This window comes from Nesoenas mayeri (genome assembly GCF_963082525.1).
Source record: "Nesoenas mayeri genome assembly, chromosome: 5".
NCBI lineage: Eukaryota > Metazoa > Chordata > Aves > Columbiformes > Columbidae > Nesoenas > Nesoenas mayeri.
In genome coordinates this window covers 17123931-17147941 of record NC_137548.1, presented here as the reverse complement: position 1 = coordinate 17147941, position 24011 = coordinate 17123931, and the positions used below count along the sequence as shown (strand labels likewise).

The window sequence follows — 24011 nt, the reverse complement described above, 5'->3', positions numbered from 1 at the left end:
ACTGGATCCAAAAATCCTAGGAAGACTTTACAAGGACAACTCTTAATGTTTATTTGAGGGAACTGGGTCAGCTCTAGCCCAGTTATTGAAGTGACAGCTCAATCAATCCTGTAGAAGAACAGACATTAAAGGAGGAGTGGAATGGAGAAGCCACCCATGGAGAACACTCCAACTAATCCAGACTACAGAAATAGTGCAGCACTACAGCCAGTACAGCCTGGTAAGCACAGCGAGGGGGCAAGAGGGGTGCACTGCACTTCTCAGAAGCTTTCAGTGCTTAATTATAACTTTATATAAACACTCAAAATATCAAGATCTGACAGTACTGCAAATACTTCTTTTTAATGACTACTAGATGCAGAGAAAGTTAAGACGAAGGGAATGTGGTCTTCTGGAAGTTTCTTTTAGAGCCAGGTAAACATGCACTGCCTAACCTCCCTCCCCTTGGCTGTGGGATAAGTAGAAAAGCTGATATACAGGAAATAACCCCCAGAAATCCTGGCTACCACCCTTTATCCTAAGGGCCAAGGAAGCTCAGCTCTGCACTGGCACCACACGGCTCAGGCTCAGCTTAAGAATAATTCTTCCGCAGCACCTGCCAAACATCAAGAGCAGCCCGTGCTCCCGTGCGTGCAGCCGCACTTCCCAAGAGACTGCCGGCGACTCTGCTGTAATTTTCCCTTCAATAAAGTTTTCATGCTCCTTATTTGCCCCATCCTTAAAATAATTAGAATCTCTTCTAAAAAAATGAAACAAAATTGAAACATATTTCTCTTAACAAAAAATCCTCCTTCATACAAACATCTTTTATAGTGTTGCTTATGGACATTGGGTAGCTATTAAAGTTACACAACTGTGAAGGATGGGGGAAGAGGAGGGAGAAATACTCTGGAATACAACAGGGAAGAAACACAAAAGCTTTAGGAAAAAAAAAAATTGGTAAGGCTGCTTTTAAACAAAAAGAAGGCCATGCTCAGGCTGATCTATATCACATCCCTATGCTGCATGTGCAGAAATCAGAAGAGAGACTGTGAAGAGATAGAAGAGATTGTGGCATTTCCTTCCATCCTGTTCCAGCAAGTGTTATTTATGGGAGAATGAAGTTGCCTTGCAATTACAAAGCATTACTTCAGCTTGAAACCACTGCTCCAAGTGAGACAAAATGATGAAACTGTTCCAAGGATGAATGTAAAGGCATTTGAAATGGTCTGAAATGAACATGGCCACAAAGATAAAATAGTCTGTGATTTCTCAAACTGAGGAAGAAGGGTGAAGATCATGACCACCACGGGTCACCTTCTCAGATGCTGCACTGCTATAAGGTATTGGAGAAGGGAGCAGAAAGTGAAGCCAGGAGAAGGTGGCAGGGACACAGACAAGGCTCCAACACGAGGAAGAGGAGCACAGCGGGTCCAACTCGTTGCTTTAGCAAACACCCTTGCACAGAGAAGGTGGTCACAATATCTAATGGCTCAGCAACTGCACGGTATCTTTGCTCTTTACTTTACTATGTCTCGTGAAGTCCTTGCAAGTGCTCCGTGGCCCAACCATGCATCAGACATCTTCTCCCACCCAGGTGAACTGTCTCCAACACTGCACCTGCAAACACAGGTGGAGAACCACTGGCACAGGCAGAACATTTTAGGTAAAATTCCCTTTAAACAAGAGTGATAAAACTCTTGCTTTTGCTGTGTTGAGGAGGTCTGACAATCCCACACTATTATTTGGATATAGCCAGATATTAATGGGAATGAAAACAAGAGGAATTATATCATTCGGGGAGATTAGCATCTTAAACCCAGGAGAATACTAGGACTGAGGTTGTAGTTCAGCTATTCTGAAGCAGGAAAGCTAACGAAACATTTAGTAATACAAAGAATACTACATCAAGCTGGGTTAGTTTAAATTACAGGATAAAATGGTGTACAGCTCAAACATTTTTTAATGTTCTCAGAATGACAAATTGATAAATTAAAGGAAATAATTAGTAAAGACTGCTGAGTTGTGAAAAACTCAAGGATTTGAACATAAAGAACACTTGGCATTTCTTGCAGGCATGCCAAAGAATGAAACATATTTTGGGAATACATAAAAACCAAGAAAAAACTAGGATCTCTGTGCAGCAAGTGAAGGTTTAATATTAAAGATAATATAGGAACAGCCCCAAGCACAGATGTTTGGCCCCAATTTTCAGCAAGAATAAAGATGCTGACCATGGGAGCAAGGTAAACAAAGATGGGTATAAATATACCACAGTGGGTACTAGCAGTCAAAGCCAGAATTCATGGAGTTATATTCACTTCATCTCTATTTTAAGGAGTTGATAATGATACTGCATTTTCAGGCTTCTCCTTGCAGTCAAGTGAGAAATGAAAAATTACCTTGATGTTCTAATTACATCTAGCCTGCTTCACGTATTCCTGCATTCATATTCTAGGAAATGAGGAACTGCACCTGAAATACGTCTGATCGGAGGGAGCGTAGTGGAGTGGCACAGAGAGGCGATCCTGCCTCTCTCCCATAACTGGATACTTAAAAAAAGCAAACAAACAAAAAACCCTGCTAGAAAACAAAATCCAGTTAACCAAAACATGGCACAGAAAATCACAGGGTGGTGACACAAGGTTTCTGAATAACTGTATCCATTATGGAGTGCTTCCCAAGGATCAAAAAATAGCAACTACATTAGGGAAAGGGTAGGAAGGGGGGAAATGATGGCTACTGACTGTACTACGCAAGCATTTCAGCACATCTGAATATATTGAAAAGTAATCAGATGTCCAGCAGTAAGTAAAAAAAATATAGTAAAATATGACATGAATCTCCAAAATATGGATCAAAACCATCTAAGTGGCTGCATGACCACTGTTCTCTAGACAAAGAAAATGCAGAAAAGCTATCTTCTCAGACTTCAGGAAGAGATACAGTCAGGTAAACTGGGAAAGACCAGAAGAAGAACAGGAAGGTGAATGAACAGCTAAAGAAAAGAGAGGATGACAGTGGCTTGCATGCTGAAAGCAGCAGTAGCAAACAAGCGCTGGAACAGGCTGCCCGGGGAAGTGGTGGAGTCACCACCCCTGGACACATTTAGAAGATGTGTGAATGTGGCGCTTAGGGACATGGCTTAGCGGTGGACATGGCAGTGTTAGGTTAACGTTTGGACTCGATGATCTTAAAGGTCTTTTCTAACCAAAATGATTCTATGACTCTAAAGCAAGGAGGGTGTGCTATTGGCATTCCTCAGGCACTAATCTTGAGACATCAACCATTTTATTTAGTATCTTCATTAGTGATCTTAGCACAGCAAAGATTACTGGTAGGACTTTAAAATTACACAGAAGTATAACTGACACCACCACCCAGACAGAAGCATCATGCAGAAGGGAAAATGAGAAATATGACAACATAACTAAATACAAAATGCAAGGCTACATGTTGCTGGATTCACAATGCAAAAAAACCAAACCTGCCTTATGCTCAGAGATGTGTGTTAGTACAGTAGTTGAAGTATGACTGTGACAAAGATAAACTCAGTTTCACCAGGATCATGGTATTTTGGGTGAGGTTTGTAAGAGTCCAGCTAGTACAGAAGGCATTCCTGAGATCCCTCATGGAACAGCTGCACTTAGTTTAGGGTATCTGTATCTGGAAATATAAACTCAAAATAAATATAATAAATGCTCAATAATTCAGCCAAACTTTATACATTCTTGTCCTAGAAAATCCCCTCCACACTTATATCCGATGGTCGTGGGTCCTTAAATCTATGAATAGGAACACGTGGGCTAACGCAGATTCTGAGAGTGCTACCCACTTTCTAGCAATAAAAAGCTTACCATAATAATACATACTGTTGCTGCACTTGAGTACTGCTTTACATCATGCTACAAATGTACATTCCAGGGTGTGCAGTACAAAGAAAAGTGTGCTATCCAGGAACACAAATGGTCCAGGATCAAGCAGAAAAATCTCAGGTTTCAAATTATTCTAACTCCCATTTCACTTCCATCATAAACAGAGCGCTAAGTGAGCAGCGCACAGGCAAGATTAAAAAAACCTATTGGAAACATCTCTCAGGAAGAAGTGATCAAAGAAGCACTTCGTCATGGAGCTGCAAATCAAGTCTGGCACACTCCCTAATCCTGGGCTCTCTCCTTGCCCCCCTGACTGATGAGTCCTCCTCACCAGATGGAGCAGGAGGCTGTAGCTGCTGCCTGGAAGGCACCTGGGCCTCGCCAGACTTCTGCAAGGGTCCTGCAGACACCTTGTCTCTCTAAGATGGCTACACTGACTTAAAAGAATAATTAGTGACATGCAATTAGGTCAGAACTTCATTTTAATTGGTTAATAACAGTTTCAGGTGCTATCTACCAGGCTTACCATCTGACTGTTGGGGCTTCAAAAAGACATTATCCGCCCACCGCTACTAATTTTCTTTTCCCTTTCACTGTTTGAAAGGCTCAAGTGAACAGGAAAATAACTTCCTATTCAGGGAAGATGGTGAATGCAGCGGTAATTAAGTGAGCCAGAAAAAGAACAGCTAAAATTGCAGTTCTTATTCCTTACTCAACTCTGTTTACAGGAATCTCAAGTGTTACTGTCACAGCAACAGGTAAAAACGCCTCAGCAAAGGGAGTCTATAAATTGTTGGCATGCTTTCTACAGACACCAAACCCATCTTTTGTATTCATACTAATTTTACCAGGCAAAGATGGGAAGAGGAGATAATTAAAATATAAGAACAGAGCTAGAGTGTGAAAAGCTTGTCTGTGTAGCTTACAACCTCATGACAGAAAACCAGATAAACTCCTTGAAGGTCTCATGTGATAACCTGGTTTTCAAAGCATGTTTGCATGCACCCTCTCCCTGAGCTCTGATACCAAGGCACTTGTCTTGATTGTCTCTCAGCTGTCTGTCAAAATGCCCTAACAATGTCCCACCTCCCTCTACTGCTTCTCATTTATCAGCACAGATTATGTTTAATTTACTCTCACTTTCTTTCCTTCTCCACTCCTTTGCACCGGGGCAGCTCCAAATTCCTTTCCAATTTCACCTCGGCATCTCTCCTGAGCTGCTTCACCCAGGCAAGACCCATCCAGCCAACAGAGAGGGCTGAGTCCAGCTCCCGTTCCCTCGCTCTACCAGACAGTCCCAGCAGCCTCTCATGTGACACTTTGTTCTTTTTTCCCTCCTTCCTGCTTCTCATTGTAATTGAACCTCAAACTCGTAATCCTAGTTTCTGCTTTTTCACCTCTGGCTCTTCTCTCAATCTCTGTTCTTGCTCCTGTCCCTGTTGGCTTTCTGAACTCCTCCTTTTTGTCAGTCTCTGTGAACAGTATAATAAGCCACCAGGCCCACTGTTTAATAAACATCATCAGTTCTCTCAAGCTCTCCCCTCTTGCAATCCAGATCTGCCAGATGCCTTGTATCCCTCACCACGTCTCCCTCCTTTTGGATGAGAGGGAAGCCCTCCCCTGTTCACCTTCAAAATTCTTGAACTTATTCTCTCCCACCTCTCATCCACCCACAATGCCAACTTCCAGTGCCTGCTTCAAAAATCCAACCAGTGCCTTTACATTTTCTTCTATCCTGCTGCTTCCACTTCAGAGAAGACTGCCATAAACATTCACAAAGCTTTGTCATTGCTAGGCTTCAAATCCCTTCCTCCAATTCCTGCTCTGCTGGAGGGATATGAAGTCACTTCTAAAACAGCTAAACCCTCCCCCCACACACATTCTCCTGCCTTTTCTCCAAAGGGCTGCTGGACTCCATGGACCAGCTTGAGCACATACAGGTACAGAGAAACAAGGGTATTGGTCCAACAACACACTGAAATTAATGTGGCTACACATTCCAGGTGGTCAGCAAGGACACACTAAACTAGGAAGGGCAGAATAACATTCACAGAGACAGAGAAGAGTCTCAGCTGAAGTTAGAGCCTTGCCCAGTAAGAAAGTTGTTCATAACAAAAGTGTAACATAAACACATTTTGTATATATTTTTTTTTACATATATACATTCCTACTCCCCAACAGCCCTTGCTGGAGAAGATATGCATTTTCTTGTTCTCCTTCCCTTCTGAACTAGTTATTAATAACTTTCATTTATGATATGGCACAGAAGAAACCTCCACATATTGTCACTCTAAGTCATCTTCTGAAACTGAGAACTTAGGTTGAGCTTCTATGCATTTCCCCATAGTCTATTCTTGCCATCGCACTATTTAAATGCCTACATTTTGGGGAGGAAAGGGACCTTGAAACCATTATGATGCGGTTAACTTACATCACTTCACAACTGGAAGTACTCTGTGACACTTAGAGCCCTTTGAGCTAGGACATGAACACTAACTCTGTTGTCCCACGCTTGGGAGCCAAGCACCTCACCATCAGCAATCACCTCCAAGTTGTCTGGGCAGGAAAAACTGAAACCACGTATTGTTGCTGGCACAGCTTCTACACCCAGTTTTCACACACAACAGAAAGACACTGTTTGATGACAAAACCCCTTCCACCTGCTTCCTGGCTGTTCGGTCTTTTGGGTGCAAGTACACTTAAAACTTTCAGGACAAATCTCAATTTCCAAATGAAAAACCCTTTCCTTATTGAAAGCGAAAGATGTGAACAAATTATCCATTTTAATTTGTGGCAACAGTAACATAAGAATCGGCTTCATAAAACTAGAGGGAAAATTCTATTTAATGAGGATTTTAATGGACCATGCTGAAAAAAACAGCAGAATTTGTCACCTTTGCATGCCCTGACTTACTCTACCTGCTCAATCCACTAGCACAGAAAAGCTGACTTAAAAACCTCAAGTGACTGTTCCTGCAGACAAAGTTCACCCTGCGCAGTGATGTGAGCACAGTCACGTTCAGCCAGGGACTCCCACCAGACACAGCCGATGCAGAGCTCTTCAATCCCCGATTCTCACCTTACCGGAGAGATTAAAAAGAGCGTTTCTGAGTGTGACTTCCCTCTCCAATGCTTCACATCCCTTTGCAAGTCCCCTTTCTTTCTGTCTACCCCTCCCTGGCAGCTGAGGATTACTGCTGACCTGGCATCTCGCTCCTGTTTGCTCAGTTCATGCGGCCACGGCTCCCAGCCGGCAGCCTGCGGGACCATCCGTCGCCGCTGTTTACAGGCAGGAAGGACCGAGGTGTGTGACCCTGCTGGCCCCTATTAAAGATAATGTTATCGCAGCTCCAATTGTTCCTGTCTACATCTGCTGGTGGGAGAAAATAATCGGCTTGTCTGAGCTGGAACAGGGGATGTTGGAGAACTATGAATCAGAAAGCTGCTTGTGTCAGGAAACTTTGGCCCTATGTTGATTTAATAAGGGATTTTTTTCCATAGCTATGTTAATAAACAGCAATTTACCATTATTTCTCCCTACTCACATGGAAGCAAGAGGCAGGGTGTGACGAGGCGGTGTGGGGAAAGGCAGAGACCTACATGCAAAACCAGAGGTAAACCTCCCTGGTGCCTCACCACAACTGCAGCCACACACAGTGTCCGGTGCATGCAAGACCTGCTCTACAGTGAAAATACAACTGCTAGCAAACAGGAAGCGCTGCAGGATCTATACGCATGTCCTAAAGTGCTGAACTCTAAGCCAAGTCCTCAGAAAAGCACACAGACTGAAAAACAATGGAGGCATCCTCCGTATCATCCCCCTACTGACCTACAGCAGGATCTGCTGCAGGGCCAGTTCAGCCCTGATTGCAGGTGCTGGGAGTGCCCTTTGGTACCGACCTTCAAGGGTTTTTATTCTACACAGCAGCCTTTCAGAGGAAAGATACTAGGACTACAAATGGTCAGGCTGCAATGTTTTTAAATGAAACACAATAAGGCATCATACTTACCTTGAGAAGGCCTTTTTCCTGGCCCATTACTACCAGCATTACCTTCATTAGTTTTAGCAGACTGGCTTCCTTTAAGCTGCAGTGTCTGCTGTGCTCTCACATCTGCAAGTTCACCATCCAGGCGGTCATTTAAGCCCTTTCAAGCTATTTTTCCCCCTACCATGCATTTTTATCATTAGCCATTTTACTTGGTGTTTGAATACTGGATCAGGACATCAGAGAGATGCTTAAGAAGCTACAGCAGCTGTGAGCCTTACAAGAGCAGAGTTGACACTTACACTCTTTTATTATGCCTCAAGTCTTCGAGATTTTCAGGTCCCGCGACCACCAGTCAAACTCACGGATCCTGTTGGTTGTTGTAGTGGTGTGTTTAGCACAACTTGTTTACTCCACTTTTGCAATTAGCCAGGAGCAGTCTGTTACTACCTCCCAACTACATGGCAATAGTGTGTGCTAACTCACCCTCCTGCAGTTGATTAGAAGTGCAAAAACATCTCTCAACACCAATGATTTGCTAACTGTAATACCCAAGTGGTGTACGCAATATCCCGTTTCACTTATTGACAGCTTCTTTGTTTTCTCCTATGAGAAACAAGCCACGGGACTAGATGACTCCGAAGTGCAACTATTTGTAGTGAAAGTTCTCGAGGGGAGGGAGAGAAGCCTATCCTGCAGGTCCCACACTTTGACCAGCTCCCCAGGGATGCTGAAGGCTTTGGAGCTGCTTCCCTGTGACAAAGCTCCCCATTGTTAAGTGCAACTACCAAATATTCCTTCTTCAGCGAGACAGTGGGAAGACAGTGAGAAGACAAGATCATTCAGAACAGACAGACTGTTCAGGACAGCGACTGGTTGTAGTGGGTTTGTCAGGGACAGGGTTAATTTTCTTCACAGCAGCCTGTACAGCACTGTGTGTTAAACTGGTGACAAAACCAGTGCTGACAACACATGGGTGTCACAGTTCCTGCTGTACAGCGCCCAGGCCCTCCCTGCCCCAGCCGCCAGCGGCCTTGGGGGGCAGAGGGCCGGAGGGGACACGGCAGGGACAGCTGAGCCCATCTGAGCCAGCGAGCAACTGGCTGGGGGCTTTACTGCTGGCAGGGTGAACCCACCGCAACAGTCTACAAAGCATCTTCCAAATTTAAGCTCAAGCTGCTGCTAAACACAGATTCAAAATCATGTTACAGAGCTAAAATTAGAAGCAAAAAAAAATATGTTTTAAAACATCTGGCTGTCATAGGCCAGATATTTCTATCGTTCAGGTAAATGCCAAAGCTCTTTTTGAAAGTCCTCTTCCCACCTCTACACAGCCATAAGCAGACATCCTTCTAGGGTGGGAAGACATGGAGATAGAAAACTTTTAACTACTTTTAGCATATTTATGGCAATGTGACACTTTCAGTTGTGCTGTTTAAAAGAAGGAAAGTCATTTATTTCAGTCGATGAATCTTGAGCTGACATTCCATTTTTTCCCTGTTCCATTTCTTTCAGTTACTTCAGCTGTTCAAAGCTTTTCACATCCTTCAAGAAATATTTAAAATACACTGACCAAATATGCCCTTTCCAACATTGGCACAGAAACAATTTCCCTAATTTATGGCTAAGAAGATGACCAAGAGACATTCCCAATTTCCTAAGTAAATGAGTGGACTATCTGCTAATCACACAGGTTCCTCAAGGACGGGGGTTACACAAGCGTGTTTGGGGACACCTGGCCCCCAGCAATGAGGGAAACAGTGCTGCAAACTTAGCTGCTACTCGGAGCAGGAACAGAAGGACCACGGCTGAAGCCCTTTTTGCATCGTCAAAGAAAGCAAGTGTTGCAGACAGGAGTTAAGGGTGGACAGAAAAAACAGAGAAGTCATTTGATTTTGATGAGAGTGTGTTTGCTCTGAAACAAATATTGAAAGGAATATATAGAATTCTTGTTGAGCGGCTTATTCACATTCTCCTAAGTGAAATCTGAGTGCAACGATTTACTGAAAATCAGTAAAATCTCTCTTCTGAACCAGAGAGTTTAACTAAAATCTCAGAAAATTGTATGAAAGGTTAGACAGTCTCCTCATAGTTATTATAAAACCTCAAACATAAAGAAGGAAAAATAGTCCAAAGCGTATCATTCTCAGGTTACTAAAAAGCTCATCGGGCTGAGTCGTCTCTTTTTAACAAGTCTAGGTCTCCTAACAAAAAAACAAAAAATAAGAAGGGAGAGAGGAGAGATGGAGAAGGAAAGGCTCAAAATAAACCAGTGTTATTCAAACTCTGCTACACCCTAAATACACAACAATGCTGACCAAAGGGAGACACAGAAGAGCTGGCACGGCTCCAGAACACAATAACCATTTGTCTTCTTTGCCAGAGGCAAGCAGCAGCTGGGGATGCCACTTGGGGGGATAAAATAGCATCACGCTACAGCTGGAGCATTAGTCCCAGGAGCGGTGCAATACGTAAGAATAAAAGATGACAAGTTATATGAATGCCCTTTGAGAAACTTTTCAGAAAGGACTAACTGTTCTTTAGCAGAAGAAGGAAAATTAAGGACACAAAAAACTGCCAATAGTTTTGCCAAATTCACTTGAGAGTGAAAATGAATCGACATGCAAAAGGTTTTATCTGAATCGGTCTGAAATCCTGCAAGGACATCCCGGTGGGCAAATCCTGAAACAAGGGAGATGCCCAAATGGTAGTTTATGGAAAAAGAGTATTTTCCTAAGAATGAATGGGAACCCTTTGGAACACTCCCCAGAATTCGCAGGATGATTATACACACTGCAATGGGAACCTTCTAAATGGCAGAAAATGTCGAGCATTTCATAACATAGCAGGGAGAAGAAGCGAAAAGCAAACAAGTTGTTGGTATTTGTTTATTAATAATACCCAACTTAATGCTGTAATACTACCTGTAAACCTGCTCCACAGCAAAATCAACCTTTTGGGGAAAGTTGTAAGACTGGAATCAAAATACAAAAACGTTCACAGTGCTACATGCTCTGTAACGTAACGAACATCATTGGGTTTCCTACCTGACTTCACTCCCCATGTGCCTGCTTCAATACGAATATACTAAGTGAAAGCAGAAGTGTAGGTGCCTCAGAAACATACCCTTGTGGTAATACAATCAAACATGCAAAAAGGACCAGACCAGCAACACAGGAAGTTTTTCTGTTGCGGCGTGTGGGACCTAAACTCAGAGAGTCTTCTCAAGTGCAAACGGGAGGGAAGGGATAAAAAGAACAAACTTCTCTTGCATGACATCAAGCTTTACATAAAGTAAATTACAGCCCTTTCTAAAACTCCATTAACTCAATATACGATATCCTTGCTAATGACATGGAATGGAAACAATGTATTTTCTGCACCTTTCAAGGCTGCCAGGAAAAAGAGTGCTACAAGGAAGGAACGTGGTGACCAGCAACAAAAGAAACAGGCAAAAGGGCTGGATTTCCAACCAAGTAAGCTAAACTTAGCAAAGATATCCAAGGCAACATCAGGATTCAGGTCTCAGGTCACAGCTAAATTTACTTCGGTACCTAAATTTCCTAGGTAGGTAGTTTGAAACTCCTAGGTTACAACCAAGCAAACAAGTTACCATAAGATAAAATCTGTGGATTTACAGCTCATCAACAATGCCGAGCCCAGGTAGCTATGGAGCAGCCCTACTTTCAGCCTACTTTCAAGGTGAACAGGCAGTATGGTAAAAGAGCATCAGCATCTGAAAAGTGCCTTGCTCTAGAAGAGAGATGGTGCTTAAGATGAACAGTACACAAAACAGCTTAGCTAGGACTGGTGGAATGAGAAGAAGGAAATGTATGGCCTGATATGTTTCAAATGTATGGGCTGATAAGTCTGCAAGATGTGAAATTAAGATCAAGAAAAATTACCTCCTGCATTTGAAAATGACTGACTTAATCCACTCTGGAGAGACGGCAGACATTTGCCATGTCCTTAACTGAGGCAAGCTTGCAGGGGTTGGTGTTCTGGAATATTAATATAGTGCTTACTACAGACATGTGTCATTCAAGCTTTAACTAGAGCTTTCTAAATAAATGTGCTCTGAGGTTTAACAAGCCCTTACACAGCTCAGTTCTGTGGCATTCACCGAGCAGTGGATAGCAGCACATCTGATTAAACTAATAACACAAAATGGCCTATCGTAGTTACAGTTCAGCCTTCTAACTATGCTGCAGCAATACAACAGGGCTACGTAACCGCTGGTTTGTTAGCTGTGACTTACAGCTATTTACAAAGAGACACACCAATGCAAATGTATTTTTTCAGTGCTATGTGCTGTAATGTCCTGTGTGGTTCCAAGAACTTCCTCGTATCTACTACCAACAACCAGGATATTTAAAAGTCCAGTTCGTTTCACAAAAGGGCAAGAGTGTCTCCCTTCACGTAGAAACTTTAAAAAGCGACTGTTTTTAACATCTGGCAAGTTCATAGTCTCTACAGCATGTGCACTTTGACACCAAACAGGCTACAAGTACAGTTAGGAAACGCCCTGTGCAAACAGAACTGATTTTATGTACTGCCTGATAAGAGCTTTCAGAGGTACCCTTGGCTCAGCAGCAGCGAGGCAGCAAAGATTACAGAACGTGCACTTCCACAGCACATCCCAAGTCAGGTGTTTCAATACTGTGGGCATCTAAATCTGATTAAAAGACTGTAAGAAACAAAGGTAGGTCATGAAAAAGGTACCTTGTCATATTTATTACCACAACCAGTACCTGACAACAAAACTTCATCCTTTCTCACTGAAATCTGTCTTCTTTCTTCCCCTTTCTCCCTTTACACACCCCACAACCCAGAAAGTACAACCACTAGACAAATTCATCTCCAGACTGCACTGGCAATGAATAACTACACTGTGGGCAGGCTCACCTGTGCCTTTCCTGCTAACAGTGGCAATTTCAATTTTAAATATTCTATTGCCTGTAGACATAAGCGAAGTAGAAGAGTGGCTAAAAATGCCAAGTACCATTAAATTTATTAAGACAACATGCAGCAGGAATTGTTTCTGTGACTGAAACCAACAAGGCACACAAGCACATATGAGATACCTCAATCTTTTTTTTTTTTTCTTTAATGTAGTTGATCCTACAACATACAAGAAAATAGAAGAACAGGATTATCCAGAAACTTTCAAAAAGTCACTTATGCTTATTTTGGATTCACAGTAGTTACACTTGCCACAGTTAGTGGTGCACCCAGAAAACAGAAATGCAGAATCACCCCAGAGCAAAAACTAACCACTGCCTGTAGCACCTGCAACAGGGTGCAGTATGTGAGAAAACTCCCTATGCAGCTACAATTGCAAGAGCACGTTCTTAAAACACACTGATTTTGCATAAAATCTCACAGAGCTGGTGTTGCAAAACTAACAAACCTCAAGAAAAGAAAAGGAGAAAGCAGCAGGTGGAACCCACCAGGCTGGTACAATGAGGTGAAAATTCAAGCTATGCAGTAATTCGTTGGGAAAAGTGTTTCAGTACCTCTCAAAGGATGTTAAAAACTCTTCAATCAGTTAAAGACTCCTAAATCCCCGATGAGGTTCAGACTGATTCTGCTAATGGGCCAAATTAAGGCCTAGAAAAATGATCCAAAGTCTCCAATGTGGGAAAGAAAACAGGTATTTTAACGGCTCGGAACGCCCACCATAAACTGGCTTAAAACATGTATGGCTAAGGTTTCATTATGCTCCCTTTAGCCAGGCATCTCCCCAGGGAACAACAAAGTCTGTAAGACGAGCCAGCCGGTCTGAGCCCTTGGAAACCTCCTGCATCGCCCCACGGAGCAGAGGGAGCAGCTTTCCCAGCCGCTCACCTCTCCCGGAGCTTTTCCCTCCTGCTCCAGTGGGCAGCAAGCCACAAAACTGGCACCTCTGCTCCCAACCCTGCGCTTGCAGGCTGAGAAACTAGAGCTGATAGAAGGCAATCTGCCAAATGCCTGACCTAATGTCCTCCTGGTTAATTTGAACCATGATTATGGAGATACATTTGGGATCAATAGGCGAGAAGTGCAGAATAGGAGGTTACAGCACGCTTTGCCTCCTCCTCCTGGTAAAGCTTCCAAAATCTCACTCTCCATGAGACACGTGGGAGCAGAAGACAGAAATACAGACAGAGTCTGTCAAGGAGAAAAGAGACAAAAATAAAAATGGAGATTCACCCTGCAGCAGAGCCCAAGAATACATACAGGAGAATTCAGCTGTTTTCTTCTGTGCTGAAAATAAATGTCTCAAGTGCTTCAAGTGACTCTTAAGTATTAAAAATAGTTTATGAAAACCGGTGCTTTTCAAGCTGTCTCCTTCTAGGGGAAAGTTTCCAGTAAGCATGATGAGAAATAACTAAGACCTAACAGCAGTTAATTTCCAGCCTATCTAATAAATTGCATTTTATCATTTTTATTTATATCTCAGATTGACACAAGACAACTAGACATAAACTGACAACTTACTACAAAGGTGATAGCAGTAGAGTAAGAATTTATTTGACTTATTCTGGGCTCTTTGGTTTGGTTGGACTTTACTTTAGGAACCAACAGTGAGGGAATTATTTTTACCAGTGAATATAAAGTTTCGCCTTTTCATCCTGTGCCTGCAGGAGGTGTGACCTTTGTTTTCTTGGTAATAGAACTTTTCTTTCCCAGTTTTTCTTTATGTTAGACATACCAAGCTCATTACATTAGTCTGTTATTTCAGAATCAGAAAGTTGTCTGGAGTTCTGGAGAAAATGGGTGGTATTCTCAAAAACATGTCTGGGACTGCTCTGTAGGCAATAAATACATGGTATTTTAAAATGCAACAGGAGATGTGGCTGTGGTACAGTCATACGCTCCTGTTAGCTTGAATCTTCCTAGGAAAACGAGCAAAGGACGACACAGTGTCATTGACTTCATATGTAACTATGTATTTTGTGCTCTTCAACAGATCAACCAGTTCACGTGGAAAAGATGCTGATGTTTCTACCTGTGAGGCCAATCCTGCTCCCGCAGCTCCTGCCCAGAGCAGCAGGACACACCGGGATACAGACCCGGTTTAACCTGCACGGATCTTGGCGCTGTCGAGCTGGTCCTGTTTACAGCACTGGCCCAGTCCCCCCTGGCAAAATCAAACCAAGCAACAACCCGCATCAGCCACAGATACGTTAAAATGTTAAACTCAACTATGCCATGACAACAGCCTTCAGATCCTTCCTGTTAATTTTCCTATGCCCTGGTGCAGACTCACCACACATCCTGCTAAGAGCCTGCGTGCAAAGAGGTACTGAGGCAAGATGCCTCTCTATACTATTGGAAAGAGCAATCTCTCCCCGCCTCATCCCTTCAAACAAGCATATTAAAAGTGCAGCAATAAGCTGCTGGTTGTTTTCCAGGTTTGGGGTTTGTTTTTTTTTTCTTATGGGGGCAGAGGTTCTGCAAGTCACCACACTACTTGGCTTCTATATTTATGTCTGCTAAATTTGACCAGTTCCCACAGAACTGAAGTCCCTCACTGAATACTAAAAGTATCTCATCTTGTGGGGAAAACCTCTTAGTTAAAATATATATATATATATATAGTGTTCACCCTGACATTTGTACGACTCGCCTCCTTTACACCCCACGTAACCAGCATGCTTATAGAGTACGCATGTTCCTTTTGCATATGGTGGTATCTTGTTAAGTGCAAAGGAAACAGAGTGTAATCACCGAAACGTTAACAGAAATTTCTCGTTCTGTGAAGCTACTAGGAAATAAAAGGTTAAAGCCTGTAATTTTAGCTTTCTTCTACTGCATTGCCAATAAGTAGTAGATTTATAAATGTAATTTTTTTTAATATAGACATGAGAAACACAAATACCAAAATCATGCTATTTTGTACAGTATAGCTATGATAATCTCATTGAGACTGCAATTCTGCTGATGACACACAGGCAGCTGCACGTGGGATTTTGTATATTTTGCTCTGAAGTTAGAAAAGTCCATCAAAAGTGGGCAAAAAAAATACTGCAATTTCTATAAAAGTTCATAGAGGGAAGGACACCAATGCATTACCTTCAGCACTGGGACCAGAGAAGCTCTGCCTTCCTGTGCCCCAAAGTAAGAAGCCACCCATGAACAATTACCTCACTAAGTAATAAAAGAGATCTCGACTAACCCAAATACAAGCAGGACAATAGTAAAGATGGTCAGAAAACCTGCCAGCAATTGACAATGGAATTAACTCAAAAATTCTTCTCAGCTAAGAGTTTTTTGGAGGGGTGAACAGACAGACAGAATGGACTCACACACAGAGAAATTTGTGCAGAATGGGCTGCTGCACCCATATGTACAGCCACAGGAAACAGGAGGAGTATCTGGCATTTTCCATGAACCTTAATAGCAGCTGCTCGGCACCTCTGAAAAGCAGGCTCACCCTCAGGTTTCAGATACAAGGAGGACCAATATGGTCAACCAACCTGTTCCACTGCCCAAGCCACAGAACTTCCCTCACCGTGACCTCCATCATAACTGACCACCTGCTGAAATACTTATCTCTGTGGGAATAATAAAATCATGATTTCAAACAGTTTCAACTAACTGTGAAGCTAATTTGATACTTAGTAGTATCTTTTAATGATTACTTCCCCTCAACTAGAGCACCTATTTCCACTGCCAATGCTTGCAAATGTCATGTCCCAACTGCACTTTCTAAGCCACAAATAAATAATTGGAAATCACCTTTCAAAATCTGGAGAAACACATGAAAATTTAGTCCTGGCAGCATGAGATCTGCCACATTTTTCTTTCAGAACATGACAGCCAGTCCCAGGCTGTGATTCAGCATTCAACAGTGGCCCGGTGGGCAGGACTCCAGAGGGAGGTTGGTCGCAGGACACTACCACAAGTGTTCAAACATTCGGGTTTCCACCTTTGGCTAACAGATAGCACCACAGCTTACAACTCAAGATGTGCTGCAGGTAACAGGAGAGGTGCAAAGCAACCTTCTGCCTGTCTGGATGCGGGACACAAGGTGTGACAAACGCCGCTGTGTGAGCACATATACAGTCAGCAAGGCGCAGAAAGGAGCCAAGCAGTTCAGAGGGGACTGTCCCAACAGCTGATCGTGACCCAGGAAGCTTCCCATCATCAGTGCTCTCTCTAAATAACCAGCCATTCAGATGCTATACTCACAGGGATTAACAGATTTTGGGTAGGTCTGTGGTCACATACCAGAGATATGTACGATCTGCCCCTTCTTTGCACAGCCAGAGCAGATGTAATCTGGCTCTGCCAGGGATGCTGCCTGGCCTCACCGATGTGGCACAGGACTCAGGGGGCTCGTAAGTCCCACAGAGAAACAAAGCCAAGCCTCTGCCACGCTAGCACCATTTTGCAACCTCAAAATGAAGAGCTGGCTTGCCTCCAGCCAACTTCCAAGCACAAGCACCGGACAGGCCCCAAAGACACATCCTTCGCTATAGCCTGTTCTGAATGACACAGCCCAGACACTTGTGAGCGGGAACAAAGAAAGATACAGAGCCAGTGCAAAGAGCAGTTTGAAGTTGGAAGTTTGCTCTTCAAAAGCGCTGTCCTTCAGGCTCAAATTCAGCTCAAAAGGGAGTCTCATAAACAGAGCTTACAGAAATGAGCCTGTAAAACTCTATCAAGTAAGGGACAAGATGAAAATCAATGACCAGCAACTTACATGTGCCCTTGACAAATAAAATGCATGGAGATAAAGTGACTTGAACTTTTTGGTAGACATGCCATTGCGCTCTTTTCAGCATCTTATCCCAAGATTACAATACATACAAAAGTGTCCTCTAATGTTTTTAGCGTTAGCCTTAATAAAACACAGACACAAATAGTATTCGAGTGGTCTTTAGTTGTAGAATTAGCTTGTATAATTTATTCTTTTGCCCATTTACTCTTGGTCAAATGCACAGCTTTTGAAACAGGTGAAATGACAAACACATGAAGCAATGGATATTAAAGTAGATAGGTGTCCACTGCCTTGCAAAGAGATCAGTCAGGAGATAAAAGTCAGCTATATAGCTCCCAAAACCAAACTGAAATGACACGAAACATTGTATGTGCTTCTAAATGCAAACAAGTACAATGAGAGCACTTCACGGAAAGCTCTAGCCAGAACTAATGGTTTCTTGTTCCCATCAACTGTAAATTCTTCAAATCCCTGACTGACGCAATCATCTGCAGAAAGGACAGCTCAACCTCAGATAATCTCTTTACGCCACACACAAAACAGGACAACCAAAACAAGTTTGCTTTGACCTATCCTGCCAGGTTAAACAAACTGTCCGATAACCCTGCCCAAAACAGACTACTTGTGTAAAGGCATAGCCTTGCCCTCCCTCCTCATGGCTGGTTCATCTCAAATAAGCCCATGACCTTGACAACACAGCGAAGCACGCACGATTTTCAACACCTGTAGTGTTAGGAACGAAGTGTGCAGCATGACAACCTTCAAGTCACTGAAGTATGCTACACCAAAAGATCTCGGCCCCTTCGTGTTAAAATATAGGATAGAAACAGTTTTTGTTTTACAAATTGAGAGAGATCAGCAGACTGTTCTCTTGTTGAACTGTCCCAGCTTGCAGGTTTGCTGTACAGCAGAGTGAGTTAGCAACTGAAGAAAGACTTGAGGTCCTTCAGTAAGTCAGCCTCCCTGTTTTAGTCGAATATATGACTGCTCCTGCTCAGCACTGTACCTTCAAACCTTCCTGATTACAGGAGTGTATTTTACACAGCATGTTTTCCAAGCAAAGTAATAATGTTCTTTGTTTTCTCCTCCTTGAAGACACTGGATTCGAAGGGCAGGGGACTAAGAATGTGAAGTGATTACAGGAATATCAGCAGCAACCTGAATTCCACTGAAACCTCACCTTTTCTATTAAAACCCAGATTCATATCCAAACTCTTTTAAAACTCAGGTAACACTAGGTCTGAATGCAAATATTGCAGTTTGGTTTCTTCTTCATAAGCCCAAGAAATTGTAGAATTTCTTCAGCCCACATCCCAGAATCAGGAAGTATAGCTGAATAAAGCATTGCCTTTCAATACTCAACATTTCCTCCACCTCCTATGTGCCCTTTGAACCAATAAGGTCCATAAACACAATGTCAGCTATGTTCCTGTCAAGTTACTGTTGCCTGTCAAACACAGATATGGGCCGTTTCCCATGTATTTACTGTCCATATCTCAGATCCTGTGGACAATTTTTTAAAAAGAAAATGTTTTGTAATTCTATTCAGCTTTCACCTCCAGTGCAAGCTAAGTCATTTAAGTTGAGCAAGTTATTGGTATCAATATACAATAACAAATGGCCTGAAGTATGAAGATATTCAGACTTGAATTTATAATCCCTTTTGATCTCAAAAAAAAACAAAAACAAACCCCCAAAAATCCAAAGAAACAAATAAAGAACAAACAAACCCCACACACACAAACAAAACCAATAACACCCAACGATAACAAAATAATAAACAAGAAACAGAAGAGTCGTACAGCACTAGCACAGAGCTGGAAAGCTGGAATAGCAGTCTAGATCCCAGATCCCTCCAGGGAACCTTTATTCCTTAGCCTTTGCTTGGTGAAGCACTAATTAAGAAGATTTAACAGATTAAAGTGTGAGTTGCTTTAATATCAAATAGTTGCTTCTACTTTAAATATGCAGGAGATGCTCCATTACAACAGCTGCAGATGTCCCATGAACATCCACAGAAGCAGAGAGCATCATTAGATCAGGATGACAAACATGCAAGAAAAGACTGAAAAGCAAAGAATTTTATAAACAGTGCCCCACAGAAACATGGAACTCTTCAGTAAGTGAGCTGCTTCGTTTTGCTTTACAATTCTATTTACTTGCTCTTTCTGGGTGGTTCCTCATTGTTTTATGGTTCATGTGCTAGTGTCAGCATGTCATAGGCCACCTCACTGTGCCACAGGCTGTTGCTAAGTGATCCTCTGCAAACACTCAAAGTCCTTGACACAACATCATAAACAATCCTGATAGATTGAATAAATAAACTTGTAGCACATCAACGTTAAGAAAATTTATAAGAAATTAAAGTTCCAAATCATCAGCAACTATCCTTGGTACCCCTACCTACCGAAGATGAAGGAAACTCTGGTAGCTCTTCTTTTAAACATAAACTTGATGGTAATACTGCACAATAACTTGGCTACCAACAAGTAACACAGATGAACCTTAAGACAGCATTTCCACGGACAAATTATTTGTTGTGTATGATTATGCAGCATTACATTTCAATTCCTTACACAAAGCAAAGAAGTATAGTATTGTTTGCAAATCACTTGTGCTGTAAGCAAAGTCAAGCTGTACCCACTCCAGGAGAGTCTAGGACAATAGTCCTCAAAAACTGGGAATACTTAGCACTAAGGAAAAGGCAAAAGCACTCAGGTTTGTTGATTTGAAAAGGACACCTCAAGAGAGTCACAGAGCCAAGAACTATGAAACAAACAACAGACCCTTTCTGGCTGTGAAAAAAAGGACAGGACACCCCCCAGTAACCTCAGCTGTTTCAGGCCTACCGAACTCTTGGAGATGGCCATGGCTCAGCAGCTGCATGAGAACAGCTTTCAAGTCTCCAGTAGCTCCAGGGCAGTGGCCCGGCCACACCTGCCTTCTAGAAGCACCTTTGTGGAGCTCAGTCCCTCCAAACTGAGCAAACTGCTGTCCCACTGCTGTTGTGCTTCCAGCTGTGTCCCTGAAGTTTCCCTGGGGCAGCCCCTGGGTAGGGCACTGCTTCCTCCATCACTGTCTGGAGAGGTCCTCCTTGCACACAAGACTGTACGCCGGCTGTCAAAGGAACAACTTAGAAACCAAAGCCAGGAGTGTGATGAAAGCAGACCTGCTGAAAACAGACACTAAGAAGATTTAAGTGGTAAGTCAGCACCTTGCCATTCAAGAAAAAGGGAACTTGACAATGCAGAAGTTGAAGAGATGGCTGGGAAAATGCAGTTCCATTTGCTATCTAACTGTCCACAACACAAACTACCCATCCGCTGACCATTGGGGTGTGCTTCCTATCCTCTCTCCTGAAGTCAGACCCACTCTGTACTAATACAGAAGTAAATATAAGCCGGTGAGCTGCTGTACAAAGGGCTGACTGCCCTAAATTAGTAAAAAGACATTACACCAACTGTGCCTTAAAAGGCACAGGAAGGCCTGGACTGTAATGGACAGACTGCACATGCTCTGGCCCTCGCAGCTGCATCCAGACCAGAGAGCAGCCGGGCGAGCGCAGGCACAGCGCTGTCACACCTACGCAGCACACAGCAGTCGCAAAGCCAACGCAGTTCCTGTGTGCATCCACTCGTACAGGCTCAGCTGAAAAGATCCAGATTTTAGCAAGCACAGAAAAAAAACAGAGACACATCTAATCATATAAGCAGGCTGAAGAAGCTAAGAAGAGGCCCAGCAGGCACTAACATCTGAGACAAGCAATCACAGCGTTTATCAAAAGCACGCAGAGAATTTGAGGATTCAACACACCTGTTAGGTAAAACTGACAAGAGGGTGTTGTTTCCTCACCCAGCAGGAAGGGAAGGCAGTGTGAGGACAGTGCGCTTACTCTACTGGCAGCAAAAATGTCCTCTGGCCAACGCAGGAGCATCACTTTTAGAAATCCACCAGCAACTCTAACCTGCCCTTTTTGGCTCAGAGGTGGAAATGCAATCGGGAGTAGGGAAGGGTGGGAGGATCTGTAAGCAGCAGGGAGCAAACGCTATCTCAGCCTCCTTTTTAGTTCACTTAGTTCAGTGATAACCAGCCATTAAGGCCTTGAATGGTATGCAAGTCATCACTGCAGGCTCATGAACATGTAATCTGCTTTGGCTCAGTTTCAAACTGCTTTGTACTTAAAGTTGAAAAGATAAAGTCCTATTTCCCCCTTTATAGCTGTCATTCTTTTTTTCAGCCACTTAAGGATGTTATCATAAAGGGAAGGGTATTACAAGATAAGCTCATCTAGGTCACAGGAAGGAACATTTTCCAAGCTAACCTGAAGTACAAATGATCTCTCTGCAATCAACATAAATTCTCTACAGACTGCAGTTAGTTTGTCCTCTGATCTTTGCCATCAGTAAGTCAATGAACAATTCTAAGACAGTAACTGTGCTGAAGTTACAGGACAGCGGAGTTGTGCAATGAAGCTTCTTGTACAAGAAAACAATTTCAGATGCACTTAGACCTTTGAATAAAGGAAATCTTGGCTTCAATCAACCATTTACTACCAAAAAAAAAAGCTAAAAAGCTTTTCTCAGTTTGCAAAGTCAGCCAAAAATTCCTCTGCAACAGTTGTTCCCCTCACATTTCACTCTTTTACAGTATTAGCTCAGTCCCAATGGCATCTTTTCCATCCCATCTTCAGATGATTCTGTCAAAACACTGTAAATAACTTGTTTGCACTTTGGTAAGGTACCAGGAGGATTTTTTTTAAAAATTATTATTAAAGGTGTTCACTAACTCCTGAATACCCACATTATAACAAACACTCAAATGAGGACACAACATATGTATAAATTAACGTATACAGCAACTCTACATGAGATACAAATCCCCTTTTATTCAGGGAAGCACACGAGTTGGGAAATTAAATGAGGCAACTATAATTTACTGAAGCAACCTCAGGCGGAAAAAATTATTAATGAACTCGAGTAAGACACTGAACTACCCTGAATCCTAAAATAACATAAAAAAAAATAGTATAATGTAAGGCCATTGCTTAGCAATGACAGAAGCAGTCTATGGTTTGTATATAACTGTAGTTTCTGCTCTCCCACTCATAACATCTGCTGTGCCATTTTTCAAAGACAAGGAAGCACCACCTACAGTTTTGTTTGTTGGCTTTTTTTTTTAATTGTGACTGAAATGTCATATATCTTAATGACTGGTTAATTGACAGCATTGCCTTAGAATCCTACAGGTCAACAACCTTTAAGTAAAACTATAGATGACTATTTATCTTGACATTCTTCTATTCATCTATGAGTGACAATTCTTTTGTCTCCTTTACAAAAATAACCTTAACATAAGAAAAGAACAATTAAAATAAAATGTACTACAACATCACAGTGCAAGTGACGAATCTACACTGTATACCAAAGGCAGGCTTGGGTTCACTTTGTGCTTCATGCACAGGTGAGTCACAATGAGCACACCTGGGCACGGAGCCCTGAGGAGCAGAAGCGCAGAGCTCCATGACAAGCAGCTGCAAAGCCAGCAATGAATCATAGAAACGTTCATGTTGGAAGAAACCCTCAGGATCATCAAGTCCAATCATAACCTAACTCTAGCACTAAACCATGTCCCTAAGAACATCATCTTTTAAACAGCTCCAGGGATGGTGGGTGACTCCACCACTTCCCCGGGCAGCCTGTTCCAGTGCCTGATAACCCTTTCTGTGAAGAATTATTTCCTAATATCCAATCTAAACCTCCCCTGGCACAACTTGAAGCCATTTCCTCTTGTCCTACCACTTGCTACTTGGGAGAAGAATGAAATTGTCCTGCACCAACAGGGATCATCAGTTCTTGTGGTTCCTCTGGTTTTGGGATTTATACAGATTAATTACTATGTCAGTAGCACACTGTCTTTAAACACAATAACAATATCATCCCCAGTATAAATCTGAGCAACAGCGATATATTCACGTGAGCCTGCCGGAGGAGGCTTGTCTCCAGGCTGCCCCCCAACTGTGGGAAGAAAGTTAACTCCTGCCCTCAAGCTTCTTCTCTTTGAAAAGAGCTTTCCAAAAGGAGGGACTCTATTTGCACAACTTGGTAAGGGACTGCTTAGGGCAGATCATGCCCCTTAGGGACTCAATTACTATTTTCATTCATTTATTAACTGTGGTTGGCCCACCCTACTCCTGATAGCCAGCGGAGAACCACACTAATGCCATCTATGAAGTTGCAGCAGCAGTTGCCTTTTTGACAAGTCATGTGAGGGAAGAGGAATGAAAAAAAAAAAATATATATAAAATGAACATACCACAGCTCTCAAATTTTCCATAAAGGTGACCTTATATGCATGTTTTGGATAACCCGCTTCCACCCCACTTTGGAGAAACTATGCTTGTAATCATCTAAATTTCTCCTGGCTCTCTCCTTTCTTCCTCAGAATAAAACAGTACATTCAACA

At 42.6% G+C, this 24011-nt stretch overlaps 1 protein-coding gene across 4 annotated transcripts in view; it reads right to left on the bottom strand.

Annotated features, from left to right (window-relative positions):
- The window catches only part of ITPK1 (inositol-tetrakisphosphate 1-kinase), a 149755-nt gene that overhangs the window by 82543 nt on the left and 43201 nt on the right, over nt 1-24011 (bottom strand). Inside the window, exon 3 of one of the 4 annotated variants that reach the window (XM_080345057.1) lies at nt 1504-1599. The exons of the other annotated variants lie outside the window; for them this stretch is intronic. Within the exon in view, the coding sequence (XP_080201183.1) occupies nt 1504-1551 (48 nt within the window). The 5' untranslated portion in view covers nt 1552-1599. The remainder of the gene's footprint in view (nt 1-1503; nt 1600-24011) is intronic. 4 annotated transcript variants of the gene reach the window in all.